The sequence below is a fragment of the Peromyscus leucopus genome, chromosome 2 (genome assembly GCF_004664715.2).
Source record: "Peromyscus leucopus breed LL Stock chromosome 2, UCI_PerLeu_2.1, whole genome shotgun sequence".
Lineage (NCBI taxonomy): Eukaryota > Metazoa > Chordata > Mammalia > Rodentia > Cricetidae > Peromyscus > Peromyscus leucopus.
Genome location: NC_051064.1, coordinates 127,679,575 through 127,698,156, shown reverse-complemented (window position 1 = coordinate 127,698,156; position 18,582 = coordinate 127,679,575). Strand labels below are relative to the sequence as shown.

General features: G+C 42.5%; 1 protein-coding gene across 2 annotated transcripts; it reads left to right on the top strand.

Moving 5' to 3' along the window:
• Positions 1–441: 441 nt before the first annotated feature.
• On the top strand, positions 442–16,854 carry Zmym1 (zinc finger MYM-type containing 1). 2 transcript variants are annotated; one of them, XM_028861632.2, is made up of 7 exons: positions 442–588; positions 5,115–5,364; positions 8,790–8,964; positions 12,077–12,227; positions 12,846–12,980; positions 13,122–13,159; positions 14,460–16,854. In XM_028861632.2, the coding sequence occupies exons 2-7, from the start codon at positions 5,150–5,152 to the stop codon at positions 16,752–16,754; spliced, it is 3,009 nt and encodes a 1,002-aa protein (XP_028717465.1). In that variant the 5' UTR covers positions 442–588; positions 5,115–5,149; the 3' UTR covers positions 16,755–16,854. The 2 variants fall into 2 exon arrangements, with proteins under 2 accessions (XP_028717465.1, XP_037058832.1); XM_037202937.1 differs by lacking the exon at positions 12,846–12,980.
• The last annotated feature ends 1,728 nt before the right edge of the window (positions 16,855–18,582 follow it).

Sequence of the window (18,582 nt, the reverse complement as noted above, 5' to 3'; positions counted from 1 at the left end):
TTTTTATTGGTTCGGTAGGGTTTGTAAACAAGGCTGGCTTTGAACTTTTGAACCTCATGCTCCCATCCCCAACTGTTGAAATTACAGGCCTGTGCCCTCAACTCCTGATTTGCTCACTCAAGGACCCAAATATGCCCAGTGTGGTGACACATACGCTTTTAATCCTGCGGCAGAGGCAGGAGGATCTCTGTGAGCGTGAGGTCAACCTGGTCTGCCGGCATAGTGAGTTCCCGGACAGCCATGGCAACAGAGTGAAGACCCTGTCTCAAAATAAATAAATAAATAAAAACTTCAGGCAGCTAGAAGTTAGTTCAAAGCCAGCCTATGGATGAAACCCCTTGCCCCGCCCTGTCCACCTCCCCTGCTTCGGACAGGGCTGCCCTCCCCTCAAGGGCTGCGCTGCGCATGCTCAGCCGCAAAGGCCTCCGGGAGAGGGGCGGGGCCGGCGGGGCTATTTGCCCTGCAAACTAGTGAGGCGCTTCCCGCCGCCGGGCTGCAGAGGAGCTGTGCAGCTTCGCGGAGCGCCTCGGGCCGGCTTTTCCAGAGAAAGGCGGCATTTCTCCGGTCCCGAGGAGGGGGATGCGACAGGTAGGACGCCCACAGTGTTGGGGAAAGTTGTGACCCCGGCTTCCGAGGAGGGGGACGCCACAGGTAGGATGCCCACAGTGTCGGGGGAAGTTGTGACCCTGGTTTCCAGGGTCCTGATACTCTGGTCCCCGGGCGGTGACGGAGTTTGGTGCCTTTGGTCTCCTTTTCTGCTTCTTTCTATAACTGTCTTCCGGTTACCTTTCCATTAAGCGGTGTTTCTTACCAATTTAAAACAAAAAAACGGCGTGGTGGCGCTTGCTTTTAATCCTAGCACTCTAGAGGCAGGGGGATCTCTGTGAGTTCGAGGCCAGCCAGTGCCACATAATGAAATCTAGTTTCAGAAACCAAAAGCATTGAGCTAGAGAGATGGCTCAGCGGCTAAGAGCCCTGGCTGTGCCCCGCGTGGGTGTCGCACGTCTTTAATCCCAGCACTCAGGAGGCAGGGTTAGGCGGATCTCGTGAGTTCGAGGCCAGCCTCATCTACAAAGCGAGTTCCAGGATTTAAAAAAAAAAAAAAAAAAAAAAAAAGCACTGGCTGCCCTTTCGTAAGACCGGGGTTCAATTCCTAGCACCCACATGGACACTCCCAGTTATCTGTAACTCCAGTTCCAGGACATCTGACACTCTCAGACATACATGCAGGCAGGTAAAACACCAATGAACATAAAATAAAAATAAATTACATATTCAAAAACAACACGAATTTGCCCTCGCTCCTGAGGCCGAGGCAGAGGATCGAGAGTTCGAGGCCAGGTTGGATTATGTAGCCCCAAACAACGAAAAAAACGAGAACCAGGTTCGGATTGAATGCCGGTGGTGAAGGTGCAGTGTTTTTAATGTAGAGGTTTGAGGGTAGCTTGGAGTAGTGTTTCCAAATGAGAATTTTATTAGTTTTCTTGGAGTACAGTATCAGCATTCTTTTCTCGTTTTCTGTTTTAGCTGCTTTGTTTGCTGGTTTAATCCTTTTTTTTTTTTTTGAGACAGGGACTCATTGCGCAACTCCGCTGCTCTAGAACCTGCTTTCCTGTGCGCTGGTGGAGCAAGTTTATAACTGGAGCCTCGGGCAGCGCGCAGGTCTCGGCATGTCTCCCTTGTGCTTGCTGTGAGGGTTTGGAATGGAACCCAGGGCTTTTGTACATGCTAGGCAAGCAGTCTGCCAAGGGAGCTACATCCCCAGCCCTGATAACCAGAACTTTTTCACACTTTGCCCTTGTAATCCTTGGACGTGTTCCCCATGCTACAGTAGTTTTATCTGTAGGGTTATGTGAATGGAATTTGCAAATCAGTGTTAGTTGTGGTTGTGTGTACTTTTAATCCTAGCAGGGAGGCAGAGGCAGTTGGATCTCTTGAGTTTTTGAGGCCCAGCCTTGTCTACAGAGCTAGTTCTAGGACACCCAGGGCTACACAGAGAAACCCTGTGTCAAAAAAAAAAAAAAAAAAAAGAAAGAAAGAAAAGAAAAAAGAAATTTGCAATCCAAAATTAAAAAAAAATTGGTACACACTTATAATCACTCCAGTCAATACAAGGAATTTTAACGATATTAACCCAGGCATCAGGAACAGCTATGTTCTTGTGTTACTATTACACAAGTTAATGCTTTGGAGATGCCTAATTATTTAATACTTAATATATAATACAGTTAAGTATATGTCATAATTTTATTATTTTTGTTTTCAAGCGGAATCTTGCCATATAGGTCAGTCTAGTCTCCAACTAGGAAATCCTCCAGTCTCAGCCTCTTGAGTGCTGGAATTATAGGCATGAACCACTACACTCGACAGTTTTATTACCTTTTTTCTAACCAATGTGTGACAAGACTTTTTCCTGGGGAAGACACAGCACACATACTCACCCCGGATAAACATCCCACAACAGGCCAAAGTATGGCTGCCACCTTGGTGAACCAGTGAGTTGTACTGGGATGACTTACAGGAATATGGGTGAGGGGTAACTTACAGGAGCAGAAAAGACAGCAGCACCGCCAAAGTTCATTCCAGCGTGGGTGACAGCTCGCAGAAGCTGGGAGCCGGGAGCACGTTGCACAGCCCGAGGGCAGCTCAGCGGATGAGGCAGCGTCCTTTCCAGATGACTCACTTGTTCGAAACGTTTGGGCGGCTGGTCTGATCTCAGTCTTACTTGCAGCTTGCCTTGTCTGAGAGCGACTCTCGGTCCCCTTTATCGTTTACTCTGGGACACGGGGGCCTCGTGTATCTGGTCAGTTTGGGGGACTCGTTGAAGCTATTTTTAGTTATTTACCTTCTGGTTTAGGGAGCTTCCCTGAAATCTCTACTGGGATTTTGGTCCACAGCTTCACTTAGGGAAAGTTGAGTTAATTATTGAGTCTTTCAGCCAGCCTGTTACGTCTTTCCATCGATTTAGAGCTTCCTTAGTTTCCCTTAGCAGTGTTTTGACTTTGGTTCAGAAGACTTGGCAATCTTTCATTAGATGTATTTCTATATTTGGAGTTTGCTACCTCCCCCAATGGTGCGATCAAACACAGTGCTCTACCACTGAGCTAAACCTATAGCATCCTGTATTGGATGACTATAATGTCATAGAAAATAATTATATTTGCCTTTTATATCCCTAGTGCAAAGAAATAAAATTAGTTTTTTTGTTTCATGTTTTTTTTCCAGAGCTGAGGATCAATCAAACCCAGGGCTTCTATCCCCAACCCCTAAAAATTTTGATATTGACCTTGTTAAATTTATAGATTGTTTTCAGCTTTCTGTATACACAATCACAAAATCTATGAATAGTGACAAATTTACATTAGTCTTTTTTTTTTCTTGTTTTATCTAATTGACTAAAGTCTATTTTAGTTCTATATATCGACTAAAATCTGTAGTACAAAAAACGAAATGGTAGCTTCAAAGTGGTGAAACTCGCCCTTAGTCCCAGCACTCGGGAGGCCGAGGCAGTTGGATCTCTGAGTTTGAGGCTAGCCTGAGCTACCAAGTGAGTTCCAGGACAACCAGGACTACACAGAGAAACCCTGTCTCAAAAAAGAGGGGGGGAAATGAAATGGTAAGAGAAATTTTGTTTGGTTTTGTTGTTGTTTTGGGGTTTTTTAGGTTTTTTTTTTTTTTGTTGTTGTTGTTTTTTTTAAGGTCTCCCTAAGTAGCTCAGACTAACCTGGGACTCAACGCAGCCAACATAGACCTTGAATTCACAGTGATGTTTCACCTCTGCCTCCCACATACTAAGATTACACCTGTGAGCCACCAAACCTAGAAAGAAGTTCTAAAATACCAACTTACTTTCTTTCGTTCCACCTGCCTCTGCCTCCCAATTGCTGGTAATAAAGGTGTGTTCTACCACCACTGCCCAGCTAAAATAATATTTTTAATTGGGGAATCATGGGTGGAAGGAAAGAAACCAGCATTGGTACTGTGAGAAAACCTTAATGGCAAGTTGTCTAAAGACACCTTTGTTGCTCTACAAAATTGCCTTTTTAAAAAACACGCAAAAAAGAAAAAGCCAGGCATGCTAGTGCATGCCTTTTGTCCCAGTTTTCAGAGATCTCTGAATTCCAGAACAACCTGGTACATAGTGAGGCCCTGTCTCAAAACAAACAAACTTGGGGCTACAGAGATGGCTCAGCAGTTAAGGACACTGACTGCTATTCCAGGGGACCTGGGTTCAATTCCCAGCACCCACATGGCTGTAACTCCAGTTGCAGGAAATCTGACACCTTCACATAGACATACATGCAGGCAAAACACCAGTGCACATAAAATAAAAATAAACAAATAGTTATTTAAGGCTATGGTGGCACGAGTCTTTAATCCCAGCACCTGGGAAGCAGAGGCAATGGGATGGAGGCCAGCCTGGCCTGCAGAGTAAGTCCCAGGACAGCCAGGGCTGTTACACAGAGAAAACAAACACATAACAACAGTAACTTGGAGTTCAGTCCCCTAATACAAATCACTGAGCAGACTTTGGCTCAATTTGTCCTTTTTTGTTGAACTGGCCAGCTGCCTTGAAGACATTCTATGCATATTTTCAATTCTCTATTCTCAGAGTATTGTCAAACCCAACAACCCAAAATTTAGGAGAAAAGAAACTCTACATTTTCAGACAGTGGTAGTAGAATTAATAATAACTTTTCCTGATCAATAAAATAGCCAATTTAGTCTGTCTACCTTATTTTTTTGGAGTTTGGTTTTGTTTTTTGTTTTTTGTTTTTGGTTTTTTTTTTTTTGTTTGTTTTTTTTTTTGTTTTGTTTTTGTTTTGTTTTTGTTTTGTTTTGTTTCTCTTCATAGCCCTGGCTGTCCTGGAACTTGCTCTGTAGACCAGGCTGGCCTTTCACTCACAGAGATCCTCCTGCCTCTACCTTCTGAGTGCTGGGATTAAAGGTGTGCACCACCACCACTGCCCCAGCTAGTCTGTCTACTTTCTAAATTGCATTTGAATGTCATGCTATTGTGGGTTGGGTTTCATGTCCAGAAGTAACCTCTCAAGTAAGCGGGTGCATACGGATGTAAATGAAAACAGTATTTTCTTCCTTCCTTGTTTCTAAAGCTCCACAGGTGACTACTGGCTCTCAGCTTTCGCTCATGTCATCTGGCATGAACAAAATGCTTCCTGCAGTCCCAGCCACAGCTGTCCAGCTTTCCTGTCATGGCTGTAAAATGGTTCTTCAGGAGGGGCAGACTGCTTATCAGAAGAAAGGTTCTGCTGAGCTTTTCTGCTCCACACTGTGCATCAGGAAATACACGTCATCTGCCATCTCCCCAGCTCCTGTCAAGAGGATGTGCTTCAACTGCTCAAGGTGTGAATTCTGAATTATGTCTCTTATTTTGCTACATGAGGCTTTTTAGAGTCTTGGTCGTAATTTTATGTATTTTCATCTTCTCTGAAGATGTGTCACCTTAGTTAGTGAGAAGAGTTTGCTCCTGTTTCCAGTCCCTTTAACAGAGCACTCAGAAGTAGTTTGGGTGGTTGTTGAGAGGTTAACAGAAATTACATGTAGAGCTTCCTTGTTAGCCTGTGATTGTTTTGTTAAATGTCAGAATCAGGAGCATTGAATAGTATGTTTTCAGTGCTCAGAATGTGGATGTACTATGTTATCTATGGTTTTTTTGGTTTTTTGTTTTTTTGAGTCAGAGACTCCACTCTCAAGATTATTTTCTCATGTTTGCTTCCAAGTCCGTTAAAGTTTTGTTGTTTATGACAGGGTTTTACTAGGTAGCCTTTGACTAGCCTGGGCTCACTGTATAGAGCAGACTGGACTTGAACTCACAAAGATTCTCCTGCCTCTGCTTTCCAAGTCCTGGGACTACAGGTATGTGCTGCCACACACTGGGCCGCTGCACTTTCATCAGCACACACACAGACCCTCTGTATAGGATCGCTCCAGCTCCTCCCGGACTGGTACTTCCAGTGTTCTCTTTCGTTCAGGTCCTGTCTCCTGGAACTCTGCTTAACTTTGTCTTGCTTTTTCTCTCCCCCTCCCCTTTTTTAAGGCTTGTTTATTTTATTTATTTGTTTGTTTGTTTATTTTGGCTTTTCAAGACAGAGTTTCTCTGTGGTAGCCCTGGCTATCCTGGAATTTTGTAGCCCAGGCTGGCCTCGAACTCACAAAGATCCACCTGCCTCTGCCTCCCCAGTGCTGGGATTAAAGGCGCATGTACCACCACCACCCGGCTGTAAGTTGTTCTTTTAAGGTGTAACAACAAGCTATGAGCACAAACAGGAGACAACTTTGGCTTCCCCTGGAGTGAGTGTGTGTGTGTGTGTGTTGTGTGTTGTTATTTATTACAAATTGTAGATCGGTTGAAAGATGATAGTTATGCTTAGACTGGAAGAGGCCATCATTATTTATAGTAATAACCTATGTTTTTATTGAGACTTTTTAGATTTAATTTCGTATGTTTGAGTGTTCTGCCTGCATGTATGTATGTGCAGCACGTGGCTGCCTGATGCCTGGAGAAATCAGAATAAGACATTAGATTCCCTGGAGCTGTAGTTATGAATAGTTATGAACCACCATGTGAGTGCTGGGATCAGCTCAGGTACTCTGGAAGAACAACCAGTGTTCTTAACCGGTGAGCCGTCTCTCTAGCTCCCTTGAGATTCTTAAATTTCACATTTTTTTTTTTTCTTCTTCCTTTGAGACAGGGTTTCCTGGCTGTCCTGGAAGTCACTCTGTAGACCAGACGGTCCTGGTACGGAACAAGGTCCTCTGCCTCTGCCTCCTGAGTGCTGGGATGGGGCGAGCACCACCCTGCCAGCTGTAGTCCCAGAACTCTAGGTCACGTCTAAAGCTTCTTTTTTTAGCAATGAATTTATTATTCTTTTAAGTAACACTTAATTTTTCTACTTAATAAAGCAAAGTGAAGGATAGCTTGGAAGATGACATTTAAAATACTATCACAAAGAGGAGACTTGTTATTGAAAACTATTAAGATATGTTTTAACGATCATTTCCAGCTGAGGGGTGGGGGTGGGAGTGAGGGTGGGGGTAGTGGTGGTGGTGACGACGACACACACACCTTTAATCCCAGCACTCAGGAGGCAGAGGCAGGCAGATCTCTGAGTTCGAGGCCAGCCTGGGATAAGAGTGAGTTCCAGGAGAGCCAGGACTGTTTCACAGAGAACACTGTCTCAGGAGAAAAAAAAATCATTTCTGCACTTCAGTATTAGAAACAAAAAGAAATTCTAAACATAGTCAATCCGATCCAAAATAGGTTTATTCACTAATGTTTAATTTACTTATACCAGCCAGTTCACACCTGTACTCAAGTTATTTTTAGTTAATTATAGGGGTCCTTCTAACATAGTTAGCTTTTTTCTTTTTTTCTTTTCTTTTTGAATTTTAAACATTATTATATTTAAAAAAAAATTCACACACCAAAATTAACCAGACCCAAAGACTGTACAACTCAGTAAACTTGTATACAGTTAGAGTAACAATTGAAAACGGAAGCTGTGGAACTTCCACTGGGTTTTATAGTTTTACTGTCAGATATATTTTTATACACTTATCTACCATGAAAAATAGAAAATCCAGACAGAATTAAAACTAGAAAGTGTTTTAAAAATCACCACCAATTTCTTCAGAAAAACCTTCAAGTATTAAGAATTGATCAAGCTTGAGGTGGCAGGTAGAGGTTTTCTAAAATTTCTGATTTTTACTTCAAAGCTTGATGGTAAATACTGTGAGTTGTTTTCCTTGAAATGGCAGGCTTTCTTCATTTGTAAGGGAACAGCTGCCTGATGTCCCCTTCTGGACAACAGTTTAGCATAGATTCAAACGAAAATGGGACTCATGAGAAAGACGGCTAAGGTTGTAACTCAGATTTCCTATGTAGACCTTGTCTTGAGGCAGTAATTGACCACTGATAGACAGCACTTTGTCCCATTTTGTCACTGTTTTGGTTAGTTTTCTGTCAGCTTGACACAGCTAGGGTCATGGGGAAGAAGGAACTTCAACTGAGAAAATGCCTCCATCAGATTAGCCTGGAGACAAGGGCATTTTCTTGCTCAGTGATTGATGTGGGAGGGCCCATCCTGCTGTGGATGGCAGCACCCTTGGGCAGGTAGTCCTGTGTTGTCTAAGAAAGGTGATTGAGCAAACTATGGACAGCAAGCCAGTAAGCTGCATCCCTCTGTGGGCCCTGACTTCCTTCAGTGATGGGTTATGACCTGAGAATTGTAAACTGAGTTAGATCCTTTCCTCTGCGAGTTGCTTTTGGTCGTGGTCTCTATCACAGCTGTAGAAACAAACTAGGACAGTCACGGTGTTTTCCAAATTTATTTTTTTGTGTGTGGATGTTTTTTCTGTGTACCAAGTGTATGCATTGCCCTGGAATCCAGAAGAGGGCACTGAATCTTCTGAAACAGGAATTACAGACAGTTGTGAGCTGCCATATGAGTGCTGGGGATTACAAGGTTCCAATTAAAATAACTTGAAAATGTTGTTTTATTAACATCCTTAATTTCTGAAACTAAATTGGCTTATTTTGTTTTACAGTACATGCATGACAGAAGGATCCCAAGAGCTCACTGCCCAACCAGCGTAGCCCAGTGACTCTAGCTCCCAGTTCAGGGAGAGCCTGGGTCAGGGCAATCTAGAGAGCAAGAGGGAAGACACCCACCATCCTGCTCTGGGCCCCTCATGTGCACACACAGAAACTCATAAGTTACTTCATACATTTATCATCCTATTAACAAGCATTTGTTGTTTGTTTTTAGAGACATTTTAGATCTGAAGGATATGAAGAATGTCCAGTTGGAGGACAGTAACTGTAACGAAAACTTTTGTAGCCAATCTTGCCTTTCATCATATGAAGAAAAAAGAAAGTCATTTATTACCATATGTACTGATAGCACTTTTCGTAAGTGCAGCGTGTGTCAGAAGACATCTACCGTAAGTCTCAGTTACTTACTTTTAACATTTGGAAGAATTCTAGGGTTTCTGCTTAAATGGCATTTGTTACTGTTGTTTTAGTCTTTGCAGTAATGCCTGCTTTTCAGATTTTCATTGCACTACCAGTTTCATTATGAATTGATGTAAGAACTGTGGAGCTTACTGTTACATGATCTCTAATCTGTCTCCATGATTGAATAGTGCAGAGAATACTAATGCATAGAAGCAGTGAGCAGGAAGAGCTCCTAGACCCTCTCTCAGTTAGTCTGTGTGTTTGGTAGCATTGGGGAAATAGTTGATTGGTAGTTGATGAAAATGAAAAAGATTGTTGTCAGTTCCTGTAGGAGAACCTTGGGTGCTTCTGAGAACAGAGAGGCTAGCTATGATGTGGTGGGCCAAGAGGAACACAGTTACTGGTCTGATCCCTGTCTGTGAAGTAGGACTAATACATATCTTGATTGTTATGTAATGCTTTTGTGATCTGGTAATATATAATCCCAGTATTTGAGGGACAGAGGCAGGTGGATCTTTTCAAGCTTATCAAGTTACAGGTCAGACATAGTGAAACCCTGTCTTTAAAAAAAAAGGCAGGGTGGTGGTGGTGCACGCCTTTAATACCAGCACTGGAAGGCAGGCAGAGGCAGGTGGATCTCTGAGTTCAAGGCCAGCCTGGACTACAGAGCGAGTTCTAGGATAGCCAGGGATATACAGAGAAATCCTGTCTTTAAAAAGCAGAGGGAATTAAACCCATGTGGGCGGTACGGATGGAAACGGTGACAGGGGTATTCCTCACCTGCAGAAGGACTCCCCCTCTGGGGAATGGCTGGGACAGTCTCATTCTAATCAGGATAGGGGAACAGTTCATGGGTGGTTAAGTGACCCATTGAAGTATGGTCCCTGTTATTTTTAGAAGGAAATTATTTCAATATGGAATAAGACTTCTAGGAAGCAAAAAAAAAAAAAAAAAAAAAAACCGTTCAAGTTACACTTCAGTCAGGTGCTTAGCCTAACTCCCAATACAGTAAGAATATAAAACGCGGGGACTGGAGAGATAGCTCAGTGGATAGGGGCACTGGCTGCTCTTCCAGAGGTCCTGAGTTCAATTCCCAGAAACCACATGGTGGCTCACAACCATCTGTAATGAGATCTGGTGCCCTCTTCTGGCCTATAGGCATATGTGCAGACAGAACACTGTATTCATAACAAATAAATAAATATTAAAAAAAAAAAAAAAGAATATAAAACGCGAGGGCTGGAGAAATGGCTCAGAGATTAAGAGCACTGACTGCTCTTCCAGAGGTCCTGAGTTCAATTCCCAGCAACCACATGGTGGCTCACAACCATCTGTAATGAGATCTGGTGCCCTCTTCTGGCCTGCAGACATAACACTGTATACTTAATAAATAAGAAAAAAAAAAAAAGAATATAAAATGCACCAGGTGGTGGCGGCACATGGGAGGAAGAGGCAGGCAGGTTTGAGTTTGAGGCTAGCCTGGTCTACAGAGTGAGTTCCAGAACAGTCAGACTACACAGAGAAACCCTGTCTCAAAATAAATGAATGAATAAATAAATAAAACTCACACTGAATAAATCAAAATATCAAGAAATGGCACTCTCCAAAGTCTCCTTTGGAGAGCACAGCTGAGTGTGCCCGTCTCTTCCTGTCTGGATGGCTTTGTCAGTGAAGCTGGTGCTCTCAGTCTCTCGGTCTCCTGAGTGCTGCCTGAAGAATGAATGCGTCTCTGAGAGCCACAAGTGTAGCTCAGTGGTAGAGCTTTTGCTTAGCATGAATAAAACCTTGTGTTCAACCCCCAGAAGGGGTCCTTTTCAGAAGCATTTGATTTTTTTTTTTTATTTATTTATTTATTTATTTTTTTTTTTTTGGTTTTTCGACGACAGAGTTTCTCTCAGTAGCTTTGGAGCCTGTCCTGGACTAGCTCTGTAGACCAGGCTGGCCTCGAACTCACAGAACTCACAGAGATCCTCCTGCCTCTGCCTCCCATGCTAGGATTAAAAGTGTATGGCCCATACGTATCAGCCGTCAGTCACTGGAGGACCCAAGGGAGCTATCCTTTTAGCTGGGCATGGTGGTGCACGCCTTTAATCCCAGCACTTGGGAGGCAGAGCCAGGTGGATCTCTGTGAGTTCGAGGCCAGCCTGATCTACAAAGTGAGATCCAGTACAGCCAGCGCTGTTACACAGAATAACTCTGTCTTGAAAAACAAACAAACAAAAAAAAGTGTATGCCTTCATGCCTTGCTATGCTTAGGATTCTTTTTTTTTTTTTTTTCTTTTACTTACTTGTTTATTTTGGTGTTTTCAAGACAAGGTTTTCTGTGTAACAGTCCTGACTGCCCTGGAACTCCTCTGTATACCAAGCTGGCCTCAAACTCAGAGATTTGCCTGCCTCTGCCTCCCGAGTGCTGCAGTTAAGGCTGGCATATGTTTGTGATTGTTTACCATGGAGTTGACCTAGAACAGTGGTTCTCAGCCTGTGGTCATGATCCTTTAAGGGTCACATATCAGATACTCTACATATCAGAAATTTACATTATGATTCAAAATAGTAGCAAAATTACAGTTACGAAGTAGCAACGAAATAATTTCATGGTTGGGGGTCTCCATAACATGAGGAACCATATTAAAGGGTCGCAGCATTAGGAAGATAGGGAACCACTGGCCTAGAGACAGTTATTGTCTCAGTATCTCATAGTAGATACTAAGTACCCTAACCCTGGTAGAAGGCCTTCCTGAACATGTTCAAGGATGATGTACTAAGGAAAAAAAACTATAATTAAGCATGTGTTTTTATTCAGTTGGCTTCAGTTGCCTGGGATAATAGACCTCTTTTGTGACCTCTCTTTTCATTGCATATGCGTTATTGCTATTACTATTGCTGTTAAATGATAGAATAGTCTTCTGGTAAACTTTATCAGATTGCTTCATTTTGTTATTGCAGCCTCTACTCTCTTCTCATTTCTAAGGATGTATAAAAAAATTATTAGTGTTTGTACTATTTGAGCTAAAAGAAGTTACAGTAGGTATGCTTAGTGTTTTTAACATTGCATATGTTATACCAGAAATATGAATATTATTTTTAATCTCTAAACAGAAACCACCCAGACTACTTAGATCTTTTCCTTGCCAAACCCTGAAACTCTCAGATGAGATGATTGTGATTACTAATGACTTGGGGAACGTAGAGGTTTTCTGCTCTGTTTGTTTTTCTTCATACAACAGTGCTGTGATGGAATCTTCGACAGGTAATACCCAGCAACTCCAAAATTGTACTAAGTACTGGGAGACAGAGACACACTTTGCTTTTAATTTATAACTGATTAATTTCCATATTAGAGTGACTTGAAATTCCAAATGAGTGCTGGAGAGGTGGCTTAGCAGTTAGGAATGGTTGCTGCTCAATCATGAAGACCCAAGTTCAGATCCCAGCACCCATGTAACAACACTCACCTAACAAATAAAATAGTATTTACTGAAAAAAGAAAAAAAAGTACGTCGGGCAGTGATGGCACACACCATTAATCTCAGCTCAGGAGGCAGAGGCAAAAGGATTTGAGTTCAAGGCCAGCCTGGTCTACAGAACAAGTTCCAGGATAGCCAGGGCAGATACCCTGTTTCCAAAAAACATAAAACAAAAACAAACAAAACAAAAGATCTAAACAGCCTGGTAATGGAGCTCAATTGTCAGAGTACTTGCTGGATTCCAATGCCCACTACTGCATAAGGTGTGATGGTGCCCTGGAACTGCCTGGTGGGCAAGCATTCTCTCCCACTGATCTATAACCCTCAGCACAAAAACACTATTCAACAGTGCTTTGGTTTCTGCCTGGATTATAACAAGGATTTTTGTTTATTTTTGTCAGTAAATGTTTCCACACTACACAGTGCTTCAAAAGAGAATCTTTCTCCAAGGGAATATCCAATTCCAGTTATAAGCAATATAATGTCATTAGTAAATGATCATGTTGACCTGCTCATGAACACTGATCTCTTACAAGGTAAACAGACATTAGACATAAGCAATGTTTTGTCATATTGTTGAATCTGTCTGTCTGTCTGTTTCCTGATATGAAATAAGCTGCATGAGCTTTTGGTCCTGTTGAAGTATTAAATCTTGAATACATGCTTTATTTCCATAGGTTCACGTTCTTCTGTACCTAAAGATGACATTGTAGATGTAAGTATTATCCTGATTTTGTTCAATTTTAAAAAGGTGTGTGTGTGTGTGTGTGTGTTTCTTTATTGAGACAGGGTTTTTGGCCAGCCTTGAACTAAGAGATCCACTTTCCTCTGCCTCCTAAGTGCTGGGATTAAAGGCCTATACCACCACCACCCAGCTCTTTTATATGATTATTTTAAAATTTACTTAGTGATATGTTTTGTTTTGTTTTGTTTTGAGACAGGGTTTTCTATGTAACAGCCCTATTTGCCCTGAAACTCAGTTTGTAAACTAGGCTCACCCCAAACTCACAGAGAGCCACGTGCCTCTGCCTCCCAAATCCTGGGATTAAAGGCGTGGGCCACTGTGACCAGCCTATTGGTATGTTTTTATACACATACGTACGCCACAAAGTATTGTAGCTGGCTTAGCAGTTAAGAGCACTGCCTGTTCCTTTAGAAGACCTGGTTCAATTCCTAGCCACTCACATGGCAGCCCATAACCATCTGTAACTCCAGTTCCAGGCTCTCCAAGAAGCATTTTGCCTCTTCAAGTAACAGGCTAAAATAAAAACTAATTTTAAAGTTTTGTTACGTTTTCTTTTTTTCTTTTTTTTTTTTTTTTTTTTTTTTTTTTTTGTTTTGTTTTGTTTTTTCGAGACAGGGTTTCTCTGTAGTTTTGGTGCCTGTCCCTCTACCTCACTCTGTAGACTAGGCTGGCCTCGAACTCACAGAGATTCATCTGGCTCTGCCTACTAAGTGCTGGGATTAAAGGTGTGTGTCACCACTGCCCAGCTTTCTTTTCTTTTCTTTTCTTTTCTTTTTTTAAAGACGAAATCTCACTATGTATCTCTGGCTGGCCTTAAACTCACAGAGATCTGCATGTCTCTGCCTCTAGAGTGCTGGGGTTAAAGGTTAGTGCCACCATGTCTAGCTTCCTTTTGAGTAAATACTTCTAATCATCTGAGTAATAAATAAAAAATTATTTTGAACACGCCTTTAATCCCAGTACTTGGGAGGTGGAGGCCTACAGTGTGAGCTCCAGGACAGCCAGGGCTGCTGCACAGAGAAACCCTGTCTTGAAAAACCAAAAAAAAAAAAAAAAAATTTTTTTTTCTTTAGTTATATACCTAGAGTTCCTTTAAACATTTAATGCTGAATCTACATGGTGAATAATAGTTAATGGTTGTTAATGTCTCCCTTAGAAAAGCTTATACTACAACGTATTCGTTTTCCTGTATTACTACAGTTGATGTGTTCGGTATTTTTATTATTTGAAAACTACTAAACCAGTGTTATTTTGTCATTTTCTTCCTAAGAACTCACCCAGCGAACCCGGTAGTGGTGTTGGGGACCATGTGGAACAGCCAAGCCTTCTCCCGTCTCCGTCGGTGCCCTTGGAGGACACAGCTGGTCCCAGTGTGGAAGCACAGAGCAGCGGTGTGTCCCACCAGCCACACAGCATGGAATCTGTGAAAGTAAATGACAGACCACGTCGTACAAAGTCTAAATCCATAGTGCAAAAAGTTAAGAAAGAACCAAAAAACAGTAGAAAACCTTGGCGCTCAGCTTTTCCGCATTTGAACACCAGTCCTAAGAACGACGTTGCATTCTGCTATTCTTGCCACTTTTTCTACCAGAAAAATTTTAGCTGCTGGAGGGAATCATTTGCAGCCCAAGGAACTGCTAACTGGGAGAAAATGCTAGAAAAATTCAAGAAGCATGAAGAAAGTGAAGTGCATTTAAAGTCTCTGCAGTTCTGGAGACAGTACCAGTTTCTGGATGAAGTTCCACATGGTGCTTCGTCTGTTTATTCAGAACATGTTGAAGGAAATAGGAAGTACCTAAAGCTCATCATTGAAAACATCTTATTTCTTGGAAAACAGTGTTTGCTCCTAAAAGGAAATGATCAGTCTATTTCATCTGTTAATAAAGGCAATTTTTTGGAATTATTAGAAATTAGAGCAAGAGATAAAGGAGGAGAAATGTTTCGGCTTATGAGTTCACATGTTGACTTCTATTGTAGTACACAAGTCCAGGAGGAGATTATTGAAGTAATAAAGGCTGAAATTTTGGAAGAAATTGTGAGTGAGATCAATATCTCCTCAGCTTTTTCAATAATATGTGAGGAGACAACTGATAGTGCCACTAAAGGACAACTTGCAGTGTGTGTGAGGTACCCACAAAAATCCTCAAGTGCTGTCCTCGTTAAAGAGAGGTTCCTGGGGTTTGTTACTGCTGAGGCGCCGACTGCAGCCCATGTCCACAGACACATCAGAGCTTACTTGCAGCAGGTCGGAGTTGATTTTACTAAGCTGTGTGGTCAAGCCTATGATAGTGCCACGGATTTGAGGGCCAAGTTTAATGAAGTTGTAACAGAATTTAAGAAGGAAGAGCCAAGAGCTTTATATGTACATTGCCACGCACACTTCTTTGAATTAGCAGTCATTCGTTTTTGTAAAGAAGTAAAAGAACTCCGAAGTACCCTAAATGCTCTCAGTTCTTTGCTCAACACGATTCGTGTGTCGGGAGAAATGCTGGCAATTTTGCAAACCAGATGTCAGCTAAGTCAGAATAAAACCTGTAAAAAACACACGTCACAGTCGTGCTGGACAGCCCACGAGCACTTGTTACTGTCTGTGATGGAGTGTCTTCCAGAGATCGTCGAGACACTGCACTGGGTGTCTTGCCGTTACTCAGGCACAGCTATGGCTGACGAACTCAGTGATTTGCTGGCGGTGGTTACCAAGTTTGAATTTATATTTTGTCTGAGATTTCTTTATCGAGTACTCAGTATTACGGGAATTCTTTCTAGAGAGTTTCAAAGTGAAACTGTAGACATCTTTTCTTTGTTTTCAAAAATAGAAGCAATTTTGAAATGTTTGTCTTCTGAAAGGAATGACAAGTATTTCAAGTCTATCTGGGATGGAGCAGATGAAATATGTAAAGAAATAACCAGTAAGGGTTTTGAAGTTGAAAAACCCTCTTTTCAAAAAAGAAGAAGAATTCAGAAAATAGTAGATCCTGGCAACTCAGAGTGCATGTTTTTTCCTACTTCAGCAGATGAACAATATAAAGTTAAGATTTATTACCAAGGTTTGGATACTGTATTAAAAAATTTAAAGTTATGTTTTTCAGAATTTGACTACTGTAAAATGAAACAAATTTCGGAGCTGTTATTTAAATGGAATGAACCATTAAATGAAGCAGCAGCGAAACAGATTCAAGAATTTTATAAGCTCGATGCGGACATTATCCCCGAACTTAGATTTTACCGGCAGTATGCAAATCTCAACTTCCTCACAGATTATGGTTCCTTAAGCTTCCTTGACCTTGGCTGTTTATTTAGTCAGCATGGTCTCCACAATAACATTCCAGGTATCTCGAAGCTGTTGCATGTTGCTTTATCTTGGCCAATTACTTCAACAAACAACGAAAAGTCTTTTTCCACACTGCCTCATCTTAAAACATACTTACTTCGCACAATGGGACAAGAGAAACTCACTGGCCTGGCTCTGATGGCTGTTGAACAAGAACTGGTAAATAAATTGATGGAGCCTGAAAGACTTAGTGGGATTGTGGAAAAGTTTATTAGTCAAATGAAAGCTACGTGAGACTTACAAGCTTAGCTGGGCGGAGGCGCATGCCTTTAATCCCAGCACTCGGGAGGCAGAGCCAGGCGGATCTCTGTGAGTTCGAGGCCAGCCTGCTCTACAGAGCAAGATCCAGGACAGACAACAAAACTAAAAAAATAAAATACTTACAACTTTATACTTAACTAAAAGAATTTTTTGTTTTTGGAATCCTAATAAAGTTTTGTTTTTGTTTGTTCTTTTGAGATAGAGTCTTATTATGTTCCTAGGCTAGTCTTGAATTTGTGAGCTCTTGTGACCTACTTTTACCTACCTTTTCCCTATTAAATTATTCCAGTTGGCAGATTGTGTGTTAGGCACATTTAACTGAGCAACTACTACATACAGATACTATTATAAGTACTGGAGATACAGCAGAGAATTAGGAGTCTGGAGTCCAATGGAACTTAGTTTTCTTTCTTTCCTTTTTTTTCCCTTTCTTCCTTTTTTTTTCTTCTTATTTTTATTTTATGCACATTGGTGTTTTGCCTGCATGTGTGTGAAGCTGTCAGATCCCCTGAAATTGGAGTTACAGACAGTTGCGAGCCTCCATGTGGATGCTGGGAATTGAACCCAGGTCCTCTGGAAGAGCAGCCAGTGCACTTAACCACCGAGCCATCTCTCCAGCCCTTTTTTGTTTGTTTTTTGTTTGTTTGTTTGCTTTTTGAAACAGGGTTTCTTCATGTAGCCTTGGCTGCTCTAGAACCAGCTCTGTAGCCCAGGCTGGCCTCACAGATCCACCTGCCTCGGCCTTCTGAGTGCTGGTTTAAAGGCAAGCGCACTGTTGCCCAGCTTTTTGTGTGCATTTTAAACTAAAAATAATGGCTAGGAAGCTAAGAAGTCTACAGAAGTATAAGAGGCCTAACAGGAACAAGCCCCTGGCACTGGTAGAGATGTGGAGTGGCTGTGAGCTTAAGGTTTGAAATACAGAGTGAAGGACCAGGCAGTGATCACCCTTTAACATCGGCTTTAGCTCATTTCAGGAGGAACGAGGGCAGGGAGGTAGGGGATCTGAGCAAAGCTGAGTCCAGCTTTGATTCTCTCACCTTCCTGCCTCAAAGAGTAAAAGGCAAGTTTAAGCCGGTGGCACCAACCATCATTCAGGAGCAGGGAACGCAGTCCAGGTTCTCTCTTTCTCTCTCTCTCTCTCTCTCTCTCTCTCTCTCTCTCTCTCTCTCTCTCTCTCTCTCTCTCACACACACACACACACACACACACACACACACACACACACGCGCGCGCGCTCAGATCTAGGCAGTCCGGCGCTTCACCTGAGCTCTGGGCCACCAGTAGTCACTTGTTCAATCCTGCTGTCTTGATTCTGTCTCCAGGAGAAGCCACAGGCAGACTAGAGGGAGTCTGGCCCCCATGCCCTCTGAGGCACTTGCTAGAAAGAGAGCCCCTGGGTTGCAGGCATAGAGATCTGGTGAGGGTGGCATTCCTTCTGGGCTGGACACAGCAGGCTCTCCAAGACTAGAACCAATCCCACAGGAGCTACCAGCCCCTACAATTGCGCCATGATCTGTGTTTCCTGTGCCTCTCATCTACTGAACTGCTCCTGTATTGGCAGGTGCATCCCCAGCCTGAATGGCCTGAGGGTGGGTGTGAGGGGGACAGTTTACTGGTTCCCCAGTCATGGTCTGGTTAGTTTCCTATTCATCAACTGGGCCTTCTTTATTACACCACAGCCCAGTTTGTGCCAAAACTCGCTCACCCCCTGTGGTCTCTGCCAGAGGTTTCTTGCTCTGTTGCTAACCACCCAGCCTGCACTCTAGGTGTAACACACCCTGGGTTCACTCACCTTCATGGA

What these genes read in the sequence shown, in the direction of transcription:
- Zmym1 (XM_028861632.2), top strand. Translation starts at nt 5,150, where the DNA reads ATGTCATCTGGCATGAACAAAATGCTTCCTGCAGTCCCAGCCACAGCT. An exon ending in ATGTGCTTCAACTGCTCAAG is followed by an intron (nt 5,365 to 8,789) that starts GTGTGAATTCTG and finishes GTTTGTTTTTAG; the next exon opens with AGACATTTTAGATCTGAAGG. An exon ending in CTAAAGATGACATTGTAGAT is followed by an intron (nt 13,160 to 14,459) that starts GTAAGTATTATC and finishes TTTCTTCCTAAG; the next exon opens with AACTCACCCAGCGAACCCGG.